Raw genomic sequence first — 25,109 nt, 5'->3', positions numbered from 1 at the left:
CAGTGAACTACAACAACCAGATGCAAAGGCGAGATTACCAGTAAACGCTGCAGCAGCTCAGATGCTGTGGCCATTATTGCATCATAAACCACATAATCCAAGAACCCACAAACAATCATTAGGAGCCATTGCTCTGAGGAAGTAAAAGTTGAACTTCTCGATCTCAGGGCTGCAGCCATGGAGGAAATGAAGAATTCCGCCTCCAGTAGTAGAATGATTCAGAGTTTCTTGAGGGGTACCATAAATGATGTATGTTAGGATTGATATAATGTTATAGAGGCAAGAATTATTTGGTGGGGTGTTTCTTTGCAACTTTTGTCATGTCGTCCAATTTTGTAAGAAGGAATATTTCACCATGTCTCTGATCAGTAGAAAATAGAAATCTAACCCTCCAATGTGATATAAGGGCAATGGTGACAGATAAATGTCTCTTCAATTAACCAACCACCTTCAAGGGTCAAAAGGGCAATGCTGGGATTCCCTGTCAAGCAAATCAAAACTATGTGTTGGTTTCCCTGCTAATTATGGGGTTTTGGTGATTGTTGTAGCTGCTAGTAAGCAACTTGCAGAAGTTGAAAAATAATTTAGACAATCAGGTTTTACTTTTATGGGTGGTCCAGCCATAGATCCAGAGGCAATATTGGCTGTTGGCACCCCACCTAGACAGTTGAGATTCCTAACTTCTCCTACATGCCAAAAGATTCAACAAATGTTACTTAGTGCTTATACTCAAGTAGACATGCTTGGATAGAAAAGTTAAATGAGACTGAAATGTAAGTCTAGGTTTCTGGTGCAGTGAAGTATTTGGTGCTTTCAATTAAAAAAAAAAAAAAAGTATAAGCTGGCAACTCTAGGATGTGGTGCAGGATTGCCGAGGGGAAGGTCTGTTTAAGTGCTATCGCTAAAATTAATTAGCCACATTGTGAATTCTCTCTATACAGAAATGAAAGCCATTGCTGCCATTCATGCAATGAGGGATATAATGTAATTGTGTAGAGCGATTCATTGTTGGCTATAAATGAAATGAGTCCATCATAACCTACTTTTTGAGAAGGGGAGGTATTGGGGATGGCAGCTGGTTTAGTTTTAGGGTGTAGAAATTGGAGGTTCCAACATGTTTTGAGGGAAGCTAACAGTCTAGCTCAAAATCTATCAAAAATTGACTGCTATTGCCTATTATTGAGATTCAAAGAGTTTTTGGCTGCGATCTCTCCTATATTTAGCTTGTTTTCATAATGTTTTGGGATATTTTCAAAAAATTAAAATAAAAATCAACGTACATATAGCATGGTTATATTATCATTTAAAACCAACTAAAATAAAGATAAAATTAAATTAAAGATAAAATGTTATGGACTATTTTACTTTCATGTGTCAATACATATTTGTAAATACAATAAAAATCACTAGGAATTAAGACATAATAATGAATTTAATATACAAAAATGTGTTGTGAAATTTTATCTTACCTCAATATTGCATCAAAAAATAAAATAAAATAAATAAAAAACTAAATCGGTATTCAAGTTCAATTTTAGAGTTACCCGTGTTCTTTTATCTCAAATCTCTGCACTACTTGGCTGTAAACACAACAGTCTTACTACGAGCCACAACCATTTCTCAGACTGTAGAGACAAAAAAACGGTACCGTTCCAGCCAAAATTCATTGTTCCCAAAAAAAAAAAAAAAAGCGTAAAGAGACAGAGATAAGTCCAAAAGTTGACATTAGCAGTGACAGAAAAGGATTAAAAAAAATGAAGGCAACAGAGATTCTAATGAAACCCATCAGAAACAATAACCAAAGCCAAACCCAGGTGAAGATTGAAAAGCCCCCCAAACCCCCTTTCAGACCTGCAAAAGACGACACCAAGCCAGCCCTTCAAGACCCAGTAACCCCTTTCCTGTTCTCCCTTTCTTTGCTTCAAAATAATATTGTTTTTGGGTGTTTGTTATAATTAGTATCAATTTCTTACACTTACTTTTTGTGGGTTCTTGAAATTTTTTGGTTTTTACTGTTGGCAGATACTGAGATCGGACCCCAATGACACAGAGGAAGCAGTGCTGCGTTTGCCTCCTTTTCCTGCACACAACTGAACCCATCAAAATTGTATTCCCCATTGCTAACGCTTTCTTTATTTTTTTATTTTTTATTTTTTGCTTTGATTTTCATGGATTTTGGCATTTTAATGTAAGACATTAATGAATTGACGTGTAATTTTTTTGAAAATGTTCTATATATTTCTTCTTTTTTTTTTTTTTTAATTTTAAACCAATAACTGTTGGTGACAAAAAATTTTAGGTTTAAATTGGTTTGCTTCATAGGGATTTTTGTTTGATTTCATTGGTGTGGATTATTAAACGAAATTATAATTTATAATTACAAAAAAAAAAAAGGGTTTTGTATAAACAACTTGTGTCCAATATTTCACACTATTCATTTACATTATTATTTTTTGTTGATTCATAAAATTGTAATGAAAATTTTTTGTTTTGAGCAAAAACCGCGTTCCTTTTTTATTTCATTCAATTTTTTCACTTTATTTCATTTAATTTTAAAAAAAATATTTTAGTTAAAATAATAGTTTCATTTTATTTATTTAATTTTTACTCTATAACTTACGTTCGCCAAAGTGAAAGTATTTTCGATCTTCCACTAAAAGAGTACTAGGCAAACAATTAGATAAAACATGACTAATTTTATTTTTGCTAAATATTTTTATGCTATTCATTAAACACTAATCTTTTTTTTCCCACGTGTAATTATAATTATGAACTTTTAAAACTTTTTCTTTTTTATGAACCTCAAGTTAGGTTAAAAACATCTATAATGTTTAACGGATACAGTTGGGCAAAGTTTTAGCGTTGGGGAGGGGACTCTGTCACGCTCATTGATATCGATGGTAGCAGCTGAAGCCATTGCGATGAGGTAGTGTTGCTGGTTGGCTAAGAGGATAGTAGAATCTTGAGGTAACAAATCAAATTGAGAATGTTCACGGGTTTCCCACCTGCGCTTCTGCTGCAGTCGTGTTTTTGTTTATGTGCCCGCAAATTGGATGGCTGCTAATACAGTCATATTATTAGGAATCTGGTCTAATACCAAAATGTGCAACTCTACAAGCAAAACATTGTCAGTGAAAACAACACATTCATTAAGAGATATATATATATATATATATATATATTATATGATACATTATAAGTACACAATTCCCTTAATCCTGCCAAATTCCTTTTTCCATTTAACATGGAACATCAAAAGAAAAAAACCCAGACAAGGATAAAAGGCTACTTAAGGAAGGAAAAAAAATACTCAATTGTTTTCCTCATAAAAATTGCCACCACTGATACTGATTTCAGGATACAGTCCTTCCATAGCATAGGCAGGCAAGATAGAGATTTTTTGCCCATTTTTCCTACACAGAAAAGCAAAACTCACATGAAATATATATATGCATATGAAAATAACCAAAATAGAGATTGTAAATATAATATGAAATAATTACCGTAAGGAAAAATACGTATAACAAGATTGAATTGCATCAAGAGGTTGCAAGACACACTAAAACCACTTGTATGGTGCTACTAACAAATGTTTTTCAGTTTATGGGGCAATTATTTGAAGGGATGGATACCAGTTCTCATCTTTCTCATTAATAAATATTAGCTTCTCTTATTGGCCAACATATATATATATATATATATATATAAATTAACTTCTCAAGCTTATAATGCACAACAAGTTTGATAAACATAGAGTATTACGCGAGTAACAGAACCATTACCTTAACATGTGTGCTAGGAAATTGAGATGTGCGGAGAGTTTCCTGAGTTTCATCACCAGGTTTTCGCTTAGGGATGCTTAAGATTAGAGCTGCTTGATCAGGAGTTGCAGCTGTTGATGTGATTCTATAACCACTATCCCAACGTCTGTGGATACCCTCACTTGGATAGAGAAAATCAAGTTCCACAACCTACAGAACCCGTCAACATTAGGTAGTAAGATAGTAGGTGCATCTGAGAAAGGATAGAATGAGTTGCAACTAAAAAATACATTCAGGGCTTTAGTGATATGAAACTTTAATGAAGACTAAAAATTTTCACTTAATATTTTATTTCTAATAAATTTTCACTTACTGCTAGTGTTTGTCATCCCCAATCACTGCATTTTATTTTTGACTTTCGAATCCCAATTTATTACATAAAAAATCATCAATAGAATAATACATTTTTTAATTAAATTTCGAGACCTACATCAGAGTTCGATGTGTGAAGCTTCAAAAAATGTTTTGACATCATCTATAATCACTTGTGATAGTTATTGCAACTATTGATTAGGTGTGTTGCCAATTGAGTTAATTGCTCAAAAAAATTATAGTTTTGTTGGATGCTGGCAAAATTATAACACCAGAAGGTGCTTCTAAATGCACTTTCATTTTTTCTCTTTACACCCATTTTTTTTTCAAAATTATCTTTAGATAAAATTTCTTAATTACTTTTTTCGCATCTCAATTTTAAAGTTTTCGAATATGCATGTTGATAAATTTTATAACTTATCGGATATGCATATTCAATAAGTTATATAACTTACTGAATATATATATATATATATAATATATATATATATATATATAAATATATCTGGTTTAGAGATTAGGAAACAAAATCAGTCAAGGAAAAAATCGCAAATCCTGAAGAATTTTTACAACATTGCAGAGAAAAGTACAATTTGTTTAAAATAATTATAAACTCATTTACAAATTGATAGACAAAACCTATGCATGTGGGTCTTTAATTTTTTCTTGATTTAAACAATATAAGACAGAAACTTTAAAAGCTTCAGGATATGGGATTCGGGAAACTTTTAAAAGATTTTAAATTTGCAAATCAAGAGACTTTTAAAAGCTTCTGATTTGCAAATCCAGAGACTTCTAAAAGCTTCCAGATTCACAAATCAGGAAGCTTAAAAGTGGGAAGGGGTTTGGGAAAGGCCAAAAAGGTAATTAAGTAATTTTATTTAGAAATGATTCTGAAAAGAAGTGTGAAAAGAAAAAAAAAAAAAAAAAAGATGCAAAATAGAAGCTCCCTAAGACAAAATGGGTGGGAAAAATGCCATTTTGCTTTTTTACCTTTTATCATGCACCTAAAATTTTCTTTCTGTTATGGTTTTCCTAATGTCATACAAATTACAAATATAAATTTGGAATTTTACAAAACCAATTCTTTTTTATATAAATTGTTATAAACCAATTAAAAAATTCAAGTAAAATATAATCAGTATACAAAATTTTCTGAGAAATCTGATATGCTAAATATTTCACAGTATTTTTGTGTCATTTAATATGTAAATAAATATAACCCTTCTTTAATTTTAATTAAAATATGTTTACCATCTTCTAATGTTATAATGCTCATATCGCTGTAATTAGAGATGGCAATTAGGCAAGTTGGGACAGATACAGGTTGGGTTCAAGTCATTTCCAGTTCAAATCTTTTCGGGTTCAAACTAGCCAAGTCATTTTTAAATTTTATCAAATATGTTACCATTTTACCAATTTTTTGAGCCTGTATCGAATTTGGGTTCGGATTTTCCAGGTTTAGGTCATTTCAAATTCAGGGAGGCCATTTCAAATTTGGCTTTTTCGATTCAAGACTTCGACTTTTTGGTCAAATCAGGTTCAAAAGGGTCTAGATTCGAGCTTTTGAGGGCAGGTTTTGCGGTTCAGGTTCATTTTGCCACCTCTGACAGAACACGATAAATAGTATTTGTTTAATATATGATTCAAGTGCAATGCACATAAAATAGAAACTAGTATCATGCAAATCTATCCTAAACTATCAATTACAAGTTGGCCTAGTCCATTAATAACAAAGTTGGTTTTTAATAGAGAAAAGTAACTCCATTGGGGTAGCAGAACCTATAAAACCATGTTGCTCTCAGCTAAATTAAAATTGAATTTTCATAGAAAAATCGTGCCCACTCCCACATGTAAACAAAATTGAACCAGAAGTTCAAATTTGGCATTACATAAAGGTTTATCATTCCAAACTCATTTTCTTGAAACATGCAAGCCAGTATTTACTAAAACCTTCAGTGAGATACGGAAGTAATTGGTAAAAAAGGCAAATGCTAAAAAAAGAGAATAGAAAGAATAAGAGGAAATTAGGAAATTTTCTAACTCAAGAAGACACCATGCAAAAGAAGGATAAAAACCAAAGGCATGATCGAAAAACAAAGACGATGATCACTCCTGAAACAAAATGGAAGACACTATTATTAACTTCCAATTCAATTTGAATTCAAACAAACAAAGAGGGCCATCGATCAATATGTCACAAAATTAGCATAGAGACTCTACTCTTCTAAAAGATAACAGAAATAATTGTATTGTGTCCGAGATCAAACCTGATCACTGAAGCCTGCATTGCGAGACATAACGACACCCCATCGGCTTCCAGCAGTTGCCATCGAGGTGACATAAAAACCCTCTCTCCACTTTTTGTTTATCCACTTAAAGGGGAAAGAGTCACTTACTTTGTAAGATTGTTGAGTATATTGGGTGCCTAAAAAGATTATCATGATTCAGAAATCCTGAGCCATAAAAGTAAATGAAAAAAAAACTACTCAATTAGATCTTACTAATCCCCTAGAAGTACAAATTTTGATAAAACAAACATGTCTGTGTCTGCATACTCAGTGAAGTGTCATTCAGGTTGTCTGTATAAAGAATTTCAGCTAAGTTCTAGAATGCATCACTCAGTAAACAGGTTTTGTATCAGGATGCATCTTTCTATTCCACCAACAGTTGCTTCAATTACCCAATTGCACCAGTGCAATGAGAATGGGAACCATATAGATAAATTCAGTTCTCATCCAGTTAATTTCCTCAGTTTCTGAGTAACCTCAACCTATAGGATTTTAATTCGAGAAAAGTGGAGCACAGAAGAAACTGTACTACAATTGGGTGAGTTGGCTTATACAAGCATGTTCAGAGAACAAGAATGTCACAGCAATCCACAACTTGAATAGCACCTCATCTATTTAACATCAACTAATCCATGCAACCAAAAAAAGTCTTTGATATACCATCAAAGAATCTTTCAGAGGGTATGGAGGAAGATGCCTTAATAATAAAAAGGGAGTGAGTATCAATATCAAAGAAAAGACTCCAGCATCAATTAAATCCTCAATGTACTCTCCCTGCCCCTACCCATTTTAAGAGCTTTTGCTTTTAGTATTTATTTACTGCATTAAAACCACAATATTTCATAACGCAATTTAGACGAACCAGAATATGAAACCAACCTTTGGACATAACAACAAGGGAGCTTCCATTGTTAGAACCAGCAATAGAACTAATGTAATAGTTCTTCTCCCACTGATCCATGATCCACTCCTGTATACATGGAAGAATAAGGCATTATTTAACATAAATACTGTAGTTACATTACGAAAAGAAAATACCAATTATAACCATATGCAATAGGTCACCTTGTGTAAGAAGGAAGGTGAAAGCTCATAAACTTGGCTTGTGAAACCGGTCCCAGCATCCATAATTAATGCCCAAAGATTAGTACAAGAAGCCACGCAGCTTATTAGCAGACCATCTGCCATTCCTTTCTCCACATGTTGAGCCAACCTTGCATCAGCCACATTGTAATGGTACCTAATTGCATGATAAAAAAAAAGGGTTAAATTGAAACATAACACAAAGGAAGGTAGTGTTTGTGAACAATTTTTTCTCCTTTTAGTCTGCATGCTGATTATACTCCAGCCAAAGAAAAAAAGAAAAAAAAGGGGAACGAAATGGACCAAAGAGGTGTTTCATGAAGAGGACCACCAAAAGCAAACAGCTTTTCACCAAACAGTAAAAGGTTTGTATCACAGGATAAATCCATTGCAAAAATGAAGAGTTCAATATTAAATTAAGATTCTATTTGATTTTGCATTTGCTACTTTCCTTCTGTGATTTGCTTTTTGCTGCCTCAAAAGTTGCTAAAAAGAGAATGAGCTAATATATAAAATCCAACACATATATACTTAAATATAAGAGCTCCATTCGAAAGTAAAATCATGCATTTTGCAAATAAAAAAAAAATTAAAACTTCAATCAAAAGTAACAACCATGTATCATGCATTTTGCAAATAAAAAAATTAAAATTTCAATCAAAAGTAACAATCATGTCTAAAATAAATAAGGACCATAACAAGATGCATTCTAGAAGACAAAACAAATTAAGAATCAATATCATAATGGTACGAGTAAAGTCATTTTTTAGGAGAAATGACCAGCATCTTAAACAAGATTGCAGTAGACATCATCATTTTTCATTTTTTAAAGCTTTTTACCCATTCTCTTCTGTCCTTTTTCATAAAGCTTTAACAGAACCTTCGTAAGAACCTCTAATTATAGACATTGTAAGCTACAAATAAGGACAAAAATGCTTCTCTGATTTGCAAGATAAAGATTTATCCATCAATGGGCTTCAGTAAGTAAAAAGTTAAATTGATTAAAAATCACTAATTCTGATTGTCACAACCCTACGAAGACAGATGCACGAACTTCGAAAGCTATTTTATACACCAACAACATTTTCTATGTAGCTGTCCAACTAAATACATATAAGACAGTGAAACAGCTATTCAGGAACAAAAGCAGTATAAGACAAAATGGAACATATATATAAATATATATTTCTTTCTACTTTCTTTAATTAAAATGGAATAAAAAAGCAATGACAATAAGCTATCAGGATGAAAACTACTCTAAAATACCTCTGCTTCATTGGAAGTCTAGCATTGTAGACTGAAATCCACTGCATAGCAGGAACTCCAAGACGAACCTTCTTCTTGGGTTGACTATCTTCTTCGTCGATGTTCAACCGACCTCGCTTTTGGCCTACTTGATATATAATCTACCAAATATTCATTATTATTATTAATATGTTAACAGATTATATTTAAGAAAATCTTATATTTTTTTTGAAAGGAAAAATCTTAATATATTTAAATATAGACATAAATACCTTTTGAGCACCATCAGTGTTTATTGGTCTTATAGCTGGATTTGTTCCTATCAAAACCTCAAATAAAGATATTAGTTTGGAGTAGTTTGGCTCCTCATCAAACTTCATATTCACCACAATCTCAAGAAACTGTTTTAGAGGTGGAGGGCAGAAGCAGCAAAGCATTTCAGGTGATGTCGCCATTTTCTTTTTGCAGACTAAGAACGATTTGTTGTCACCCTGGCATTTGTAAAGTAAAAAAGAATGGAAAAAAATCAACATAGAAGATGAATGCTAAAATATGTCTCTAAAACAAGCAACTCCACTATGAAAATTAAATCAGCCATACCTGATAACCCTGCCATGGTAATCGACCGCGATGTAAGAATATGAGTGTATATGCAAGAGACTCAAGATCATCTCTTCTACTGGCAGTTCTTCCCAAATGAGCATGAACACTAGCATATCGAACAGTTCCTCTGGCGTAAATGAAAATTACAGATAATGAGAATATTAGCAAAAGAGTTGATCATAAACAAGTCTCCAACTGGACAAACATAAGACACACCTAAACATATCAGGACGCTGATCATAATCAACATGCAGTCCACTGCTGTTATCTTTCCACTTTGTTGCTGCATTATTGTGGTGTAGACAAAACATAAAAAAAGAATCTAAAATGAAAGCATAGAAAGAGATAATTTAGGGATAAAATGAAATTTACTTGCCTAATCCAAGGTCAACAAGAAACAACTTCTTCTCTTGTGATGTAGATGGTTGACCAAGTAAAAAGTTCTCAGGCTTAACATCCCCATGCACATAACTGGTATCAGACAGGGTCAACATACAAAGTAAAAGTTAGTAGAAACAAAAGCAAAGATTTCAACATGAAAAAGATTTAACATTTAAGAAATACACTAATATAATAAATCTAAGGAGCTTTTACGAAAACTGGCATTCATAGTACATCAAAATAATTAAAATCACAAACCCTTTGGAGTGCATCTTCTCTAGGATTGACAGTGACTCAACAGCTATACATGCTACCATTTCTGCAGACATCCTGCACATAAAATTGAGAACAAAAATTAATATATATTTAGGCGCCAAATAATCAGTAAAAAGTGATACAACTGGAAAAAAAAAACTTTCATATACTTTCTTTTTCCCAGAAGGGCTAAGAAGACAACAGCATTTGTTCATAAAGACAAAACAGACCTTCAAACCCACTTACCCCCCAAAAAGAATCCAAGAAAATCAAATGCCAGATCATCTAACATCAACATATATTGATTCTAAAGGTTTAGGTCCTTTTAGAGTTGTGTATGACTGCCCCATGGCACTTTAGGATTGAGTTTTTGGTTTTTTGGGGTTTAGTTTGCTTTTCTTAAAAAATAAATAAAAATAAACATCTAAAGGAAAGAGTAAACATAGCTCCCCAATCACTAAATAACTTAGTAAGCCCAAGCGTGAACATAACAACAACAAATGAAGTCTTATATCTCATAACTCTGGGGTCGGCTATATGAAAGGCCCAAAAAGGAATCATGTTAGGTAGTAGCTTTAAATCTTTTTGCGCCACTCATTAATAAAGATCAAGCGTGAACAGATACCCTCAAAATGTTTCTAGTGGAAAAAAATTAAATGGTAAATAGTAAGGGGATATTTTGTTCTTCGATCTATGTATAGGGGACAAAACTAAAAACAATTGTTATTCTATCATATAAGAATTAAGTCATCTTGGACTTAATAAACTCCTTCAGCTTAGGCTGTCTCTCATTTCTTAACAAGTAAACCATACAAAGGAAGGAGGAGGCAAATGAGAACATGGCACAAAAGACATGTCACTCACGCTTGCCCAGAAGAATTCCAAACATCCCATAAGCTGGGCCCTAACATGTCCATAACCTGAAAATACATAACTAGAAGTTAGGCCATGGATTTAGGATAGATAAATGAATAGAATACAAGCCACAGATCATACCATCACATAATAGTCTCCTTGCTTTCCTTTGAAGTGCACTTTGGGAACTCCATGGCTACCACCAAGGGCACTGTTCACCAAGAACTCAGCACATAGTGTTAAACATAGTCATAATTTAGAAATGTTCCAAAGAAACTAGAAAGGATATAGAACCACCTACTTGTAAACCTGCCATTCATATGGAGGACCATAATTACATCCTTTGCTGTTTCTATGCTCAAATTTCAGAGCTACCTGAAAGAATGAAAAGTAGTAACAAAACTAATATTAAAATCAAGAATTGAGAAGGTACGGATCTTTCTATGACTTAGGGAAGTTGAAAATAATTTACCTCCATGGCCGCTGAACCAGTTGCACGTTCATTTCCACCATTAACACGTCGTCCAACAAACACCTGACCAAATCCACCCTTACCAAGTTTTCTCTCTATCTTGTACAAAGGAGATCCCCCAACTTGAACCTAGCAAAGTTAAAAGGAAAATGTATCCAATTAGCCAAATAGAACTGAACAAATGATACTACTACATTAGACAACAAATATGACCACAAAGAAAGAAAGAAAGAAAGAAAGGGAGTGGAAGGAAAATGGTTTTTCACTTTTCCTTTCTACATTTTCACTTGTTTGACAATAGGTAAATTAGGACAAAGGAAGGAAAATGAGTGGATTTTCACCATTCAATTCCCTAAAAATCCAATCCTTCAACATGTGGGAGGATAACGTTGATTCAACTAAAATCAATCAATTGATTTACAATTTTACACTCATTATTTTCCATCCTTCCATTTTTCATCTATTATACCAAAATGAAAAAGTAAAAACTAATTTCCTTTCCTTTGCCTTTTCCTTCATTTCCTTCCTAACAAGCCAAGTGTTAGCTAGACACTTTCAGCATACAGCAAATACACCCAAAAAAATTGTTCAATTAGACTAGAAAGGCAAAAGGGTGACATCTTGATTGAAAATATAAACATTTAAAACCATAACAAAAACAACTACCAATAAGCAAGTGCCCAAGAACCATAATAATTTCAATAATGAACCAAACGCAGTTCAGAAAACATTATAACAACGCAAAATCACAAGCATACCCTCTCTGGAAAAGGTGCAGTACTTCCCTCCTCTTCCTGTCCAGCAGCCTTGTTAGCACTCAACCCACCGCTATCGCCCCCCATGACAGCACCCTTCCTTTCTATATCGACTTTAACCAACTCTTTCCTCTCGATATCACTATCTCTCTCTGATATCACAATCACCTGACGATTACGATTCTGAACCTCTCTTGCGGTCGCAGCTACTACCACCTGACGGTGATCCTCCTCCTTCAGTCTTTTTGCGGCCAATCTCGTCCTCGGCCTACCTTCCTCAGCAGCTGTAGTGGGACGTTTCCGGCCTTGGTTCCGCTGCCGCGTTTGCTTTTGCGGTTGTTGTGGTTGCTGCTGCTGCGCTAACGTGGCGCGGCCTCTACGGACTCCTTTTCGAAGCTCTGGCATTGCTTAAACCCCATGCAAATGAAACGAAACCCCAATAATTCGATCATTGTATACTTTCTTCTACGACACCAGCCATGGATGATTTTTAAATAAAAATTGGGGAATTTTATTCCTTGTTTCCCGAAGAAACAATAAATGGAATCGATCGATCAAATTTTGGGGTTGATTTGATTAATTTGAGGATTCAAGCATAAGAGGGGAAAGCGAGTAGAGGGTTGGGGTTAGGGTTCGGAGAAAGAAGAGGTAAAATTTTAGAGAGATAACCAAAAATAAACAAAAGAATAAATAAAGAAAGAAAGAAAAGGGAAGAGATAATTTGGAGAGAGAAAAAAAAATGTTAGGGGCGCCCGCCAACTCCCAAAGTCTAAACTGTGGAGCGAATAGAATTTGGGTTTTGAGTAGCGGTGGGGCCATAGGGAACATTTTGCGTCAAATTGTCCACCACGTCAACATTTTTAATTAATTAAGGTATGCAGCAAAGACTTTTTTTTTTTTTTTTTTTATCACGAGGCCATTATTTTATTAAATTATCTTAATCATAATAATAAAAAAACCATAAGTATTAAAATTAAAAATGTTAAATTTATTAAATATTATTTTTTTAAAATAATTATATAAATTAATTAAATTAAATATCAAATCTAATTAATAGTGATTTTAAAATATTATATTTAATATTATAATATAAATTATTAATAATTTTAAATTAATATATTTGAAAAAAAACTAGTATATTACCTCGAATTCAAATTTTATTAATATAAAGTAAATATTTTTAAATTATTTAAAGCAATTTATAGTTTATTTTATTTGTATTATTTTGATACAAATTTTAATAAAATCAAATAAAAAAAATTTTTATATCATTAATTTATTATTATAAAATTTATTAAATTTGAAAAAAAGACAAAAGGTAAAAAAAAAATTGAAGGTGACACATAGATACTTCAATTTGTCTTTTTTATTCATTTACGTAATAAAAAAACATAAAACTCAAAAAAAAAGTAAAAAAAAAAAAAATCAAAATCAAAAATAAAAAAGAGCATGAAATTTAAAATAGACTAAAAGGTAAAAGTGCTTTTGAATTATAATTCAATAATTATTTAAGTTTTAAACATTTTATTACAATTAATTAAACTCTTAATTTTTTATTTCAACTCATTTGAATTTTTAGTAAGAAGAAATTTAGTCATATGAAAAAATTAAATTAATCAATTTCTGAAATATAATCAATTAAACCCTAAAAAGAGAGTGGAGAGAGGATAGAAAACAAAATTGAAAAAAAAATTATTTGACTTGATCTTTACATATATTAATTGCACAATGCGTCAATCTTTCATATACTTTATTAATGTTTTATGAAATTTTATCTTAGATAAAAAAAATCAATGTTATTAACTTTTTCATTCAAATAAGAGTTTAATTAGATATAAATAAATATTAGAGAGATTGATTGATTGTATTAAAAAAAATAAAAACTTTGATTTTCTTTTAAATTATAATTTAAGGATTTTTTTAATACTAGTTAACCTTTAAAATATTAATTTCTTAAATTAGGGTATTAAATTTAAAAAAAATGCATCTATTATATTCAAATGAATCGAAACCCATTATATACAAATTATTTTATCGTGTGTACCTATATGAACATTTTCTTTAAAAATCTATTTACTATTTTTTTTTGTTACAAAATTCATCTCATTAAAAATCAAAAACAAAAATAACTAAAGATTAAAAAAAAAGTGTCATGTGAACACATCCGCTAGCAGTTTTATCAAAAAGTTATGCTAATTTTAAAAAACTAAAATAAAAGAAAAAATAAAGCAAAAAAGTAAAATCAATTTTAAAAAATTGACTCTTTTCTTTTTTATCCTTACAAAAAATAAATTAAAAATATTTATTAAATATAAATAAAAAATTGTTAAATAATCATTTAACCTTATACTATACACTTTTTGTTAGTTTAGTATTTAAAGAAATAAAATTCGCAATTACATACTCAAACTTTCATTTCAACACTGTCATTTACTTTGGTACTTCGTATTAATATCATAAAACAAGTTGCTGAAGTGATATGAATATCCAATAAGAAGTTAATTTATATAAAAAAAAGTTCAATTAATATCACATCATCTATTGTCATGTCAATATTAAAAATATTCTTAAAATTTTTAAAAAGTTAAAAAATTTGAAAAATTTTTAGGAGGTCATCAGTTTAAAAAAAATTTGAAAATTTTTAAAAATAAAAAAAATGAAAAATTTAATAAGAATACAAGATTCAAAAAAATTGAAAATTTTTAAAATCTAAAAATTTTAATAAAATTGAAATTTTCTTAAAATTAAAAAAAATCATTAATACTTAAAAAAATCTTAAATTTTTTGAAAAATATGAAAATTTTCAAAAAGAATATCCAAAAAATATGAAATATGAAAAAAAAAAAGAAAATTATAAAAAATTTCAAAAAAATCTTCAAAGTCTAATAAAACATCAAAACAATCGAGATAATAATGAAAAATTGAAAAGAAAATCCAAAAAATTAAAAAATATATATAACTTGGTAAAGTTCAAAAAGTTTGCAAAAACTTTAAAAATGTGAAATCTAAAAAATATCAAAAAATTTTTGAAAAAAAAATCTAAGAATTTAAACAAATTTGAAAAACTTTGAAAAAATATAAAAAATTTTGAAAATGAAATAATTAAACAAATTTGAAATTTTTAATGAAAATCCAAAAGTAAATAAAATTTTTTCAAATTTTGATAAAAAAATTAAAAATTAAAAATTCATTAAAAATAAAACTTTCTTAAAATTAAAAAATTACAAAAACTTTAAAAAATATATGAAAAGTTTGGAAAAAAATCTAAATTCTCTAAAAAATACCTGAAAATTTTTTAAATTTTCACATTTTTTAGGTTTATGTGAACTTTTTGAATTTGAACTATTTTTTGTAAGAAATTTCAGACATTATTGAACTTGTCAAAAAAAATTTTTTATTAAAATTTTCATATTTTTTTAGTTTTATTTAAATTTTTAGATTTTTCTAAAAAGTTTTAGAATTTCATAATTTTTGAATTTTTCATAACTTTGTAGAATTGTTACATTATGCATTTTTTATTTTTTTTTATTTTATATTTTATTATAAAATTTTAGGTTTTTTTAACTTTCATAATTTTTTGAATTTTTCATAATTTTTTACAATTTTGTAAAAATGTTTTCAAATTTTTTTTATTTTTTTTAATTTTTAATATTTTGAATTTTTAGGATTTTCTAGATTTTTTTTCTTTTAATGCAAGCATAGTAATTGACGATATGACGTAAACTGTACTTTTGACATATGTTAATGGCTTATTAAATGTTTATACCATGTTAGTAAGTTAACTAATGATTTTAATCCAAGTATCATAGTGAATAATAGAATGAAAGTTATAGTAACTAATTACGAATTTTATTTATTTAGGTACCGTAGACACCTATTTTTTCAAACTTTGGATTTTGATAAAAATAATAAAATAAATAAATAAAAGAAGAGTTTTGATCCTAATAGAACTCTAGGATGAAGAGGTTTGTGTTTAGGTTGATAAGAGGATTGTTTTGAAATCAAAATAAAAAGGATGAATGGATAGGTTTTTTTTTTTTTTTTAAAAAAAAAAGGATTTTTAGTTTTTTGAATTTTTCTAATGACTTTGGGGTGAGTCTTTGCGATTTAATCCCTATATAAATCAGTGATCACACAGAGTAAAGAGGGATAACGAAAAAGGGTAGTCAGAAAGTATCAAGAAATTTTTCTAAGGAATCATAATGTTCTGAAAGAGGTTTTTTGGAATTTTTCTGGTTGAAGGTTGGATTAGAGTCTAAGTGGTGTTTAAGAGGATCTCAAGAAGTAGACATGCGATTAAGGTTTTTAGGATTTTTTTATATTTTTATTTTTTTTAAAATTCCATAAACCAATTGAATTTTTTTTGTGAAAATTTAAACTTTCCAATGGCTTTTTGGCTACAAACCTAGTTTTAGGCGTTAAAACCCAGAAATCGGTAAAAGTTCCACTGGCATTCCTTACATTCTAAAGAAAGCTACAGAGAATAGGAAAAGAAAAGAGAGAGGGGGGGGAAAAGGGAAGTTTGGAAAAAAAAACTAAGATTTGGTGTTTTTATATAATGTGAAATGACATAGTTTGGGATTAAAAGGTTGGCAGGATCTGCATACCACCCAAGGTTCGACCCGACCTGTAGCACTTTGACTCACTTACCCGTTTCACTCAGCCTTTGTAGAGCTGCTGAGCTGAGCCATGCACCAAGCCACTTCAATCACGTCTATCTTTGGAGTTGCACTCCATCTAAGCCAAGCCGAGCCCAAACAAGCTAAGATATATTTTTTCTCTTATTCTACCTATTTATTTATTTGTTTATTTTTCATAAATCAATGACAATTATTCAATTATGTATAAGTTTTCTCAAAGATTTTTTTTATTGAAAATAAAATGTTTTAAACAAAAATCAAACTATGAGGAAAAGGAAAGTATAAAAAAATTAAAAATATTGTTTTTAAAAAATCAAAATGTAGGAAATATTTTTTTCAAAAAATTAAAGTATCAATTTTCTTAAAAAGTAAAAACTAAAATTTTTTGGGGAGAAATTAAAGCATTAATGTTCCTTGAAAAGAAAATTTTCAAAAAAATGTTCTTCTAAAGAAAAAATGAAAGTATCAATTTCTTTGAAGATAAAAAAATCTAAAAATATTTTTAAAGAAAAGTTGAAGGTATCAATTTTTCTTTAAGGCAAAGGTTTCAAAAAGTTTTTTTTTTTTTAAGGAAAAGTTGAAAGTATCAATTTTTCTTAAATTTTCCTTAGAAAATATAAATTTTTTTTAAAATATATTTAATAAGAAACATTTTTAAGAAAAAGTTAAAAGTATCAATTCTTATCAAATAAAAAATAATAAAAAAAGATTTTAAAGAAAAGTTATAAGTATCAATTTTTCTTAAATAAAAATCCTCTTAATTTAAAAAAAATGTATTTAAAGAAAAAAGTTGAAAATACCAATTTTTTCTTAAATAAAGGCATTAATTTAAAAAAAAATAAAATAAGGAAAGAAATCTTAGGAAAAAGTGAAAGTATTAATTTTTTCTTGAAATTCTTTTTAATGTTAAATAATTCGACGATAGAATCCCTATAAGAGAAATAGTAGTTTTCTTGTATACTTTAGAGGTGAGAGAATTTTTTTAATTTTTGCCAAAAGTATTGGAGTAAATTAAGAATAATTTCTAATAATTAACTATCTGGTAAAATTTTTAAGGTTTAATAGATAACACGAGATCAAGCTGGTACCATCCTTTGATAGGTATTGTGGAGGCGTTATAACCTTCCTCACACGTAACTATATTCTTGGACCTAGTTTGATTTCGTAGACATTGAATCTATCTTTTAAGGATGCTTAAGTCAAACTTAAAATTTTTCGTTAAAACGGGACAGATTCAGTTAGATGGCTAATCGTACCCAAATAAAAAAAAATATTGGTGGTGACTCTTTAAGTCAATGTCTAGCTATAGGTTTACAAACCTAGATGTTATAATAGTTTGGCAACTCTACTAGGGATAACCCGATAGTCAACCTAGCAAATAAATTTGTGTTATCTAAAAGCCTAATGGAATTAAATTTTTTTTTTGTAAAGATTTGTATTTTTCATTTATTTTATTAATTTATTTAGTTCAGTATGTCATTCATATGCATGTGCATAATATGAGCTCTATACCTGAGCTCCGTCCTTCTAAATAGGAGTAAAGTACCTATGCTTTCGTGAGGTTTTAATGTCTTAGTAATGGCTAATGAAATACTCCACTTAAATTGAACCTTTTTAGCTTGTAAACTGTAATGAGTGAAGATTTGGGTGCCTTACTAGTCTATGATGGACAATGATATAAGAAGCAATTTGAGAAACTTTAGATTTTTAACCTTAAACCACATATAGTGAACCTTAAAATTGCCTAACCTATAGAAAGAGCCATCTCTTTCCTTTTAAAATTAACTAGAAGCTTATGATTCATTCTTTTTATTGTATATAATGTTCTAATTTATTTATTTATTTATTTATTTTTCCTTATTAAGTGTACTAATCTTTTCTCTTACTTATTTTTGCATGATTCATACTTATATTATAAAATTGCATAAAGAATATTTACCCGAAAAGATAGTCTTCAACAAAGAGTTTTTCATAAAGTCCATAGAATGACTAGTTTGCTCTTTATCTGTATTAGCTTATTGCGAGTCACCAAATGAGGTACAGGTTCTGTTAGAAAAGATCCAACAAAAGAAAGAGGATTATCTACCAATCGGTCATGCTTTTACCTTATCTAAAGAAATATCTATCCTTCTTAAACAAAATAATCTAAAAGATTTGGTTGATGTATGGAAGAAAATAGATCCATCAAGATAGGAGGATTTTTGTAAGAAACATGGACACATAGCATACCTTCTTATAGTGAATGTTGAGAATCAATTAATTAAAGCTGCTATTCAATTTTAAGATCTTTTATATAAATGTTTCATCTTTAACGAAGTTGATATAAAACCAACCATTAAAGAATATTCGACTTTATTGGGTCTATACTTCAAGGTTTTTGATAAAATATGTTAAGAAACACAAGTCGAGATTCCATAAGAATTTGACGAATATTATGGGTATAAACAAAGTGACTATGGATTTGAATACAACGAAAAAGCAAGGGCAGATATGTTTATCTTGAAAGTTTTTATACGACACCAACGAGAAGTAAGGGTTAGATGTGTTTGCCTCAACCATATATAGAATGGTGATTTTTTCAAAAGTTCTAGGTTACATTGAGATAGCAGTGGTTGACTTCTTCAAAAGTGTGATAAATGGTTACAACCTTTCAATGGTAATATTGGCTAAAACTACTAGATTGTTGAGTTATTGTCACCATAACAAAAGGCATTTCACATGTTGTATACAATTATTATATTTATGGATAAAAGTCATTTTGAGTGTAAAAAAAATGTATTTTGAAGCTTTAGTTCTGCAATCAAGCTCTAATTAAAGAATTCTATGAAAACAAGTGGCCAGAACAAAAGTCTAAAAAATAATAAGTTGCTTTCTTACAAAAGCTGATGAGCACTGAGGTGAAATGGTTGGTTCCATGGATAAATCAATAGCCTATGCTATATCAATGTTAAGACAAGATCCTGGTTCCACTTTTGGGTTTATGGGAAGCAACAAGTTATGCACCACTTCTAGTGAAAAGATAATTTAGGGTAAAGTAGTTCATTCCCGTGAAATAAACTTCGTTAGTTAGATTTTTCTTATAGTGAGCCGAAGGCATTTGAAGGATGAACGATGTGATTAAAGCATGAAAAAACCCCCACAGGGTGAGTCCTGAATCTTTCACTAATAAAGTCACTCATGAGTGCTTGGTTTGGAGAACAAGACAAGGAAAAGAAGTCATATTCATTTCTGAAGACTTTCAGCAACCAACAAGGGAAAAACTTAAAGAGATACCATCAGAATTGGAGCTTGCAAAAAAAGAGTTTGAGATTGAAAAAGATAAGCTAAAGTAATAGATCCAGAAGCTTTAAGAGAAGAAGGATCAATGGAATGATAAAACTGAAAAACAATAAGTCAAGGTTTGTAAAATTGCTAGAAAGCACGACATAATTGTTAAAGACCTAGTGGAGCTACACCAGGAACATAAAAGATTATGTGTGAAGTTAAAAGCCAAAGAGATAACAATTGTTTAGCTAATTGATGAGAATGAGCGATTGAAATAGGAATATGTTGAGTTAGAAGAAGAAAGTACTTAGGTGCAAACAAAAAATAACATGCTAAATAGTTACATAAGTAAATTGAGGCAAAGATTAAAATAACAAGAAGACTACATTACTTTATTGGTCAGAGAGCATAAAGAATTATCATACCAAGTATAATGCAGCAAAAAGGAAAACTTGGGAAGACAATGGTATATTGAGCACTTGACAACCCAAATTTACAAAAGGGTACATAAAGTAAAAAAAATGGTCGAAGAGACAGAAGCACTGAGGCAAATGGTGATCCTAGTAGGGAAACATGGACAACATTTACTGAATTTCATTAAGGAAGCTAAAGATCAATATGAGTAGCTCATGTGATTGTATAACTATAATTCTAGGATGATAAATTTCGTGTAAATAGAGTTCTTAGAATAAATGAAATCTTTTAGTTGAACACTATCTTAAGGAAAATATTTTTTACATGTACGCATTTTCATTCATTGTATTTAACAAAATAATCATCTTAGGTTTTCATGAGATAATCATATAAATTTACTAATTCTGATATATAGTATTAAAGGTTCAAAGATAGCTTGACCGTCGATAACTTCAGGCTAACTTGCACCTCATCCTTATAATTCTCAATCATGAATGAGGCAAACGGAATAGAAACAAAGTAACTATATGGACAAGATCAAGAAAGCTCAAGAAGAGTTGAAAGAGAAGGTGGCAAAAATGATGGAAATGTTAAAGAAATTGGATAGGGGTAAGACAATAGAAAAGACCCCAAATTCAAATGAAAGACAAGACATCGTCGATCTTTTATACTCTCTTGGATTTTATCCAAATCAAGGGAAAACTTTTTAAGATGCACAAGCATTACACATGCCCCTATCTAGGACATATGCTTACATCTATCCTAAAGTGCCAAATCGTAGTTACCTAACCCCACTTTTAAGGCATAGGTATCAGACCCAATCGAAGTCTCTAATTTTGATAACCTTAAAGAGAAATAGAGGTTGAAAACCAAATCCTCTAAGGTAATAGAAGAGTCTAGCTCCTAACAAAAGATGAATATTTTGAAGGAAAGAGTTTGGGCTATTAAAGAAATGGATTATTTTGGTTCTTTGGATGCGGTCCAACTATACTTAATCTTAGATATGGTTATCCCATCAAAGTTTAAAGTCTTTAAATTTAAAAAATATGATGGGACTAAATGCCCAGTGACCCATGTTATCATATATTATCGTAAAATGGTCGTTTATGCTTATGATAAGAAACTATCGATGTATGTGTTTCAAGATAGCCTTACAAGCTCTGCAGTTAGATGGCATATATAGTTCGATTAAGCCCATATCCATTCCTAGAATGATTTGACAAAAACATTTATAACCTAATACAGACACATAATGGACTTGGCTCTTGATTGACTCTCCTTACAAAGTATAAAAAACAAGGCCACAGAAAGTTTTAAACAATACGCCAAAAAATAGAGGGATGTCACTACCCAAGTCCAATCATTCCTCACAGAAAAAGGGGTAATGTGCTCTTTGTTAGTACTTTTAAGCCTCTATATTATGAAAGACTAATAGGAAACGTAACGAAAAACTTTGCTGACATGATTATTTAGGATGAGATGATTAAAAATGCCATTAAGAATGACAAATTAGATGAAAGAAAGTTGACTGGCATAAAAAAAATGGCCCGCTAAAGAAAAAAGAAGGAGAAACTCATGCTATAAGTTATGAAGGCTAATAGTTCTTAAGTTATACTTCTTTTTATAATCAACCCATGTATCCAACTCAAGTAACCTCTACCCTTTACCCATATCAACCATCATACCAATAGGTTTACCGATCAACTTTTCAACCATAAACACCCACTCATATATACAACTCATCCACTATACCCCAAGTAAGATTTGTCCCTAAACTAAATGCCCTGCCAAACAATTTAAGAGGATCGTGAAACAATCAAGAAAAAGTTATGTTTGACCCAATCCTTATGCCTTATGTAGACTTACTCCCATAGCTCATGAAGAAAAATTTAATAGCCTCTATCCATGTGGATCTTGTGAAACCACCTTTTTCAAAATAGTATGATCTAAATGTCCACTGAGATTACCATTATGGAATTGTAGGTCATTCTATAAGAATTGTATTTCTTTGAAACATAAAGTACAAAGCTTAATTAAAAAAGAATTGATAAGCTTTAAAGAAAAAAAGGCACCCAATATTAGTGGTAATCCATTGCCAACCCATACTACAGTAATAATTAATGTCATACATAAAGATAAAGTTAGCCAGATCAAAATAAGAGTAGATGAAATCAAAACTTTTTTAGCTAAGAGGTTGGTACCTTATTTAAGGCAAAGATGTTGTATCCAATAGATCCATATACTTATCATGGAGAACATAATCCAACTCAAAGGTGTAAATACCACAAGAGAGTTATAGAGCATTTGATTAAAAATTATGATTAGTTTTGCCAAGCATTACAAAAGTTGATGGACTCATGCCAAGTTAAGTTTTGTGAAAATAAATAAAGCTTAAGAAGTGCAAAAGTATCCACTTTCGATCTGGCTCTAAGACATGCCCTAAACCCAATAACAATATATTATAAGAAGTCAAAGCTAGTAGAGAACCTACCCACCTCTAAGCCAATAATAACCTTCAAAACCTCTAATCTTTTCTTGTACCAAAATAATAAATTGATACCATGAAAATATAACTGTGATGTTGTAATGTCAGGATTAAATAGTGAAGAGACTTCAAACAATTCAGATGCTATAAACATAGCTAGTGTGGGTGGCATGACCAGAAACAGAATGTGTTATTCTTTAAAAATGTTAGAAAAGCCAAGAAAGGAAAAAGAAAAAGTAAGAGAAAAAAGGAAAAAAAAGTAGGAGAAGAGAAAGAAAATAAGAAAAATTATGTGGTAGCACCAAGTTAAGAATACCAAATACACATTTCTAAAAAAAAAGCCTGTGAGTTCTTAAAGCTAATTAAGCATAGTAAGTATAGTGTAATGGAGCAATTGAACAAACTGTCAGCTAGGATTTTACTTTTATCACTATTACTAAATTCAAAGCCTCACCGTAATGCTTTATTAAAAGTATTGAATCAAGTATACATATTTTATAATGTATCTGTAAAACACATAGATAATCTTATAGGGAATCAGATGCATCAAAGTATATTACTTTTAATGATGATGAGATCATTTCAAAGGGAAAAAAAGTACTAAGGTTCTTCATATTACAGTCAGATGTAAGAACCATATGATGGCAAAAGTTTTTATTGATAACGACTTTGTAATTAATGTAATGCTTATATCTACTCTGGCTAGGTTACCTATTAATATGTCTTACATAAGAACTAGTCACATAGTTGTTAGAGCTTTCAATGGAGCCAGATATGAGGTAGTAGGTAATATTGAAATACAATTATAGATTAGGCTATGTAATTTCAATGTTAAGTTTTAAGTGATGAATATTTCACCATCATATAGTTATTTATTGGGTAGACCATGAATCCACATGATGGGCATTATCTTGTCCTTATTGAATCAAAAAATAAAGTTTATTATTGATAGAAAGCTAGTGTGTGTGTCAGAAGAAGATTTACTTGTGACTCAACCAATAAACACCCTATATGTAGAAGCTACAGATAAAGCTGTAGAATATTTTTACAGATCTTCTAAACTTGTTAATGCAACTTATGTTAGTGAAAGATCTAGATTATATGCACCATAATTTCAGCAACTACCAAAATGGTTGTTAAACAAATGATTAGGAAAGGTTGGTGTCCCAGGAATGGACTAGGAAAGAATTAGTAAGGAATTCAAAAACCACTAGTTGTGATCGATAACAAAGAGAGGTTTGGCTTGAGATACATGCCTATAAAAATGGATAAAAAAAGATGAATGAAGATAAGAAAGAAAAAAGGATGGTTAATTTTAGAGGATAAGAGCTAAAATTAGAAAAAATGATTATCCCTTACTTTATGACACATTTCAATCAGAAGGATGTATTTATCCTAAAGTTGATAATCGAAATATTTACCTGGAGGAATTTTTTTTTGAGCTGACCATCTAAGTGATCGAAGGAAAGGTGATTGACAGTTAGGATAAAGAATTGGAAGATTATGGAGCTACCTATTATCTTGAATCTTTTCAAAAGTAATGTAGCGAATAAAATTCCTCTGCTTTTGCCCAAAATTATTAAGATATTTTTATGTATGGGCCATTCATTTTTATTTTAATAAAAGATCAATGTGATGCATTTTCATTTTTTCTTTCCAATCTCTGATTCTTATTCTATACATCTTGCCAATATTTTTCCTTTGTCACTTACTCTAAGATACTAAATAATAAATATGAAGATAATTATGATGGTAACTCAGGGATTGACTTTAAAAATCCAATCTATATTGATGAATTTGATCATGAAAAAGATTCAGATGATGACACTTTACCTTCTAATCTAGTAAGATTGGTAGAACAAAAGAAGAAACCAATTGAATCTCACTAAGAGAGTACAAAATTAATAAATCTAAGATATGATATAATAAAAAAAAGTTAAAATAGGCTTATCATTACCTCTGAATGATAGGCAGAGATTAAAAGAATTACTCTGTGAATATGTGGATATCTTTATATGGTCTTATCCAAACATGTCGGGACTCAGCACTGACATTGTAGGGCATAAGTTACCTTTAAAGCCAGAGTGTAAGCCAATGCAACAAAAATTAAGATGAATAAAGCCTAGAATGTTATTGAAAATCAAAGAAAAAGTAAAAAAATAGTTTGATACAAGCTTCTTAAAGGTGGCTAAGTATCCAAAATGGGTAGCAAAAATAGTTTCAATCTCAAAGA

At 30.3% G+C, this 25,109-nt stretch overlaps 2 protein-coding genes across 3 annotated transcripts; one reads left to right on the top strand and one right to left on the bottom strand.

Annotated features, from left to right (window-relative positions):
• The first annotated feature begins 1,655 nt into the window (after nucleotides 1-1,655).
• Nucleotides 1,656-2,244, top strand: LOC111286439 (uncharacterized). Its single transcript, XM_022876389.2, has 2 exons — nucleotides 1,656-1,889; nucleotides 2,023-2,244. The coding sequence occupies exons 1-2, from the start codon at nucleotides 1,755-1,757 to the stop codon at nucleotides 2,092-2,094; spliced, it is 207 nt and encodes a 68-aa protein (XP_022732124.1). The 5' UTR covers nucleotides 1,656-1,754; the 3' UTR covers nucleotides 2,095-2,244.
• An 881-nt stretch (nucleotides 2,245-3,125) lies between these two features.
• On the bottom strand, nucleotides 3,126-12,837 carry LOC111284527 (casein kinase 1-like protein HD16). 2 transcript variants are annotated; one of them, XM_022873198.2, is made up of 16 exons: nucleotides 12,077-12,837; nucleotides 11,319-11,447; nucleotides 11,148-11,221; nucleotides 10,988-11,057; nucleotides 10,856-10,911; nucleotides 9,995-10,066; nucleotides 9,732-9,826; nucleotides 9,572-9,638; nucleotides 9,353-9,482; nucleotides 9,025-9,243; nucleotides 8,774-8,913; nucleotides 7,490-7,664; nucleotides 7,304-7,394; nucleotides 6,404-6,561; nucleotides 3,783-3,971; nucleotides 3,126-3,413 (listed from the first exon to the last, which is right to left on the bottom strand). In XM_022873198.2, the coding sequence occupies exons 1-16, from the start codon at nucleotides 12,476-12,478 to the stop codon at nucleotides 3,354-3,356; spliced, it is 2,127 nt and encodes a 708-aa protein (XP_022728933.2). In that variant the 5' UTR covers nucleotides 12,479-12,837; the 3' UTR covers nucleotides 3,126-3,353. The 2 variants fall into 2 exon arrangements, 1 of the variants encoding a protein (XP_022728933.2); XR_016342845.1 differs by lacking the exon at nucleotides 3,126-3,413 and having other exon boundaries at nucleotides 6,404-6,589; nucleotides 12,077-12,611.
• Between the last annotated feature and the right edge of the window lie 12,272 nt (nucleotides 12,838-25,109).

The sequence above is a fragment of the Durio zibethinus genome, chromosome 6 (assembly GCF_047325235.1).
Source record: "Durio zibethinus cultivar Kanyao isolate XHJ-2024 chromosome 6, ASM4732523v1, whole genome shotgun sequence".
NCBI lineage: Eukaryota > Viridiplantae > Streptophyta > Magnoliopsida > Malvales > Malvaceae > Durio > Durio zibethinus.
The sequence above is the reverse complement of the archived record's forward strand: the minus strand, read 5'-3'. Positions and strand labels throughout refer to the sequence as shown.

What these genes read in the sequence shown, in the direction of transcription:
- LOC111286439 (XM_022876389.2), top strand. Translation starts at nt 1,755, where the DNA reads ATGAAGGCAACAGAGATTCTAATGAAACCCATCAGAAACAATAACCAA. An exon ending in AGCCAGCCCTTCAAGACCCA is followed by an intron (nt 1,890 to 2,022) that starts GTAACCCCTTTC and finishes TACTGTTGGCAG; the next exon opens with ATACTGAGATCGGACCCCAA.
- LOC111284527 (XM_022873198.2), bottom strand. Translation starts at nt 12,478, where the DNA reads ATGCCAGAGCTTCGAAAAGGAGTCCGTAGAGGCCGCGCCACGTTAGCG. An exon ending in CAGCGTCCTGATATGTTTAG is followed by an intron (nt 9,483 to 9,571) that starts GTGTGTCTTATG and finishes CATTTACGCCAG; the next exon opens with AGGAACTGTTCGATATGCTA. An exon ending in ATGCAGGCTTCAGTGATCAG is followed by an intron (nt 3,972 to 6,403) that starts GTTTGATCTCGG and finishes CGGGTTCTGTAG; the next exon opens with GTTGTGGAACTTGATTTTCT.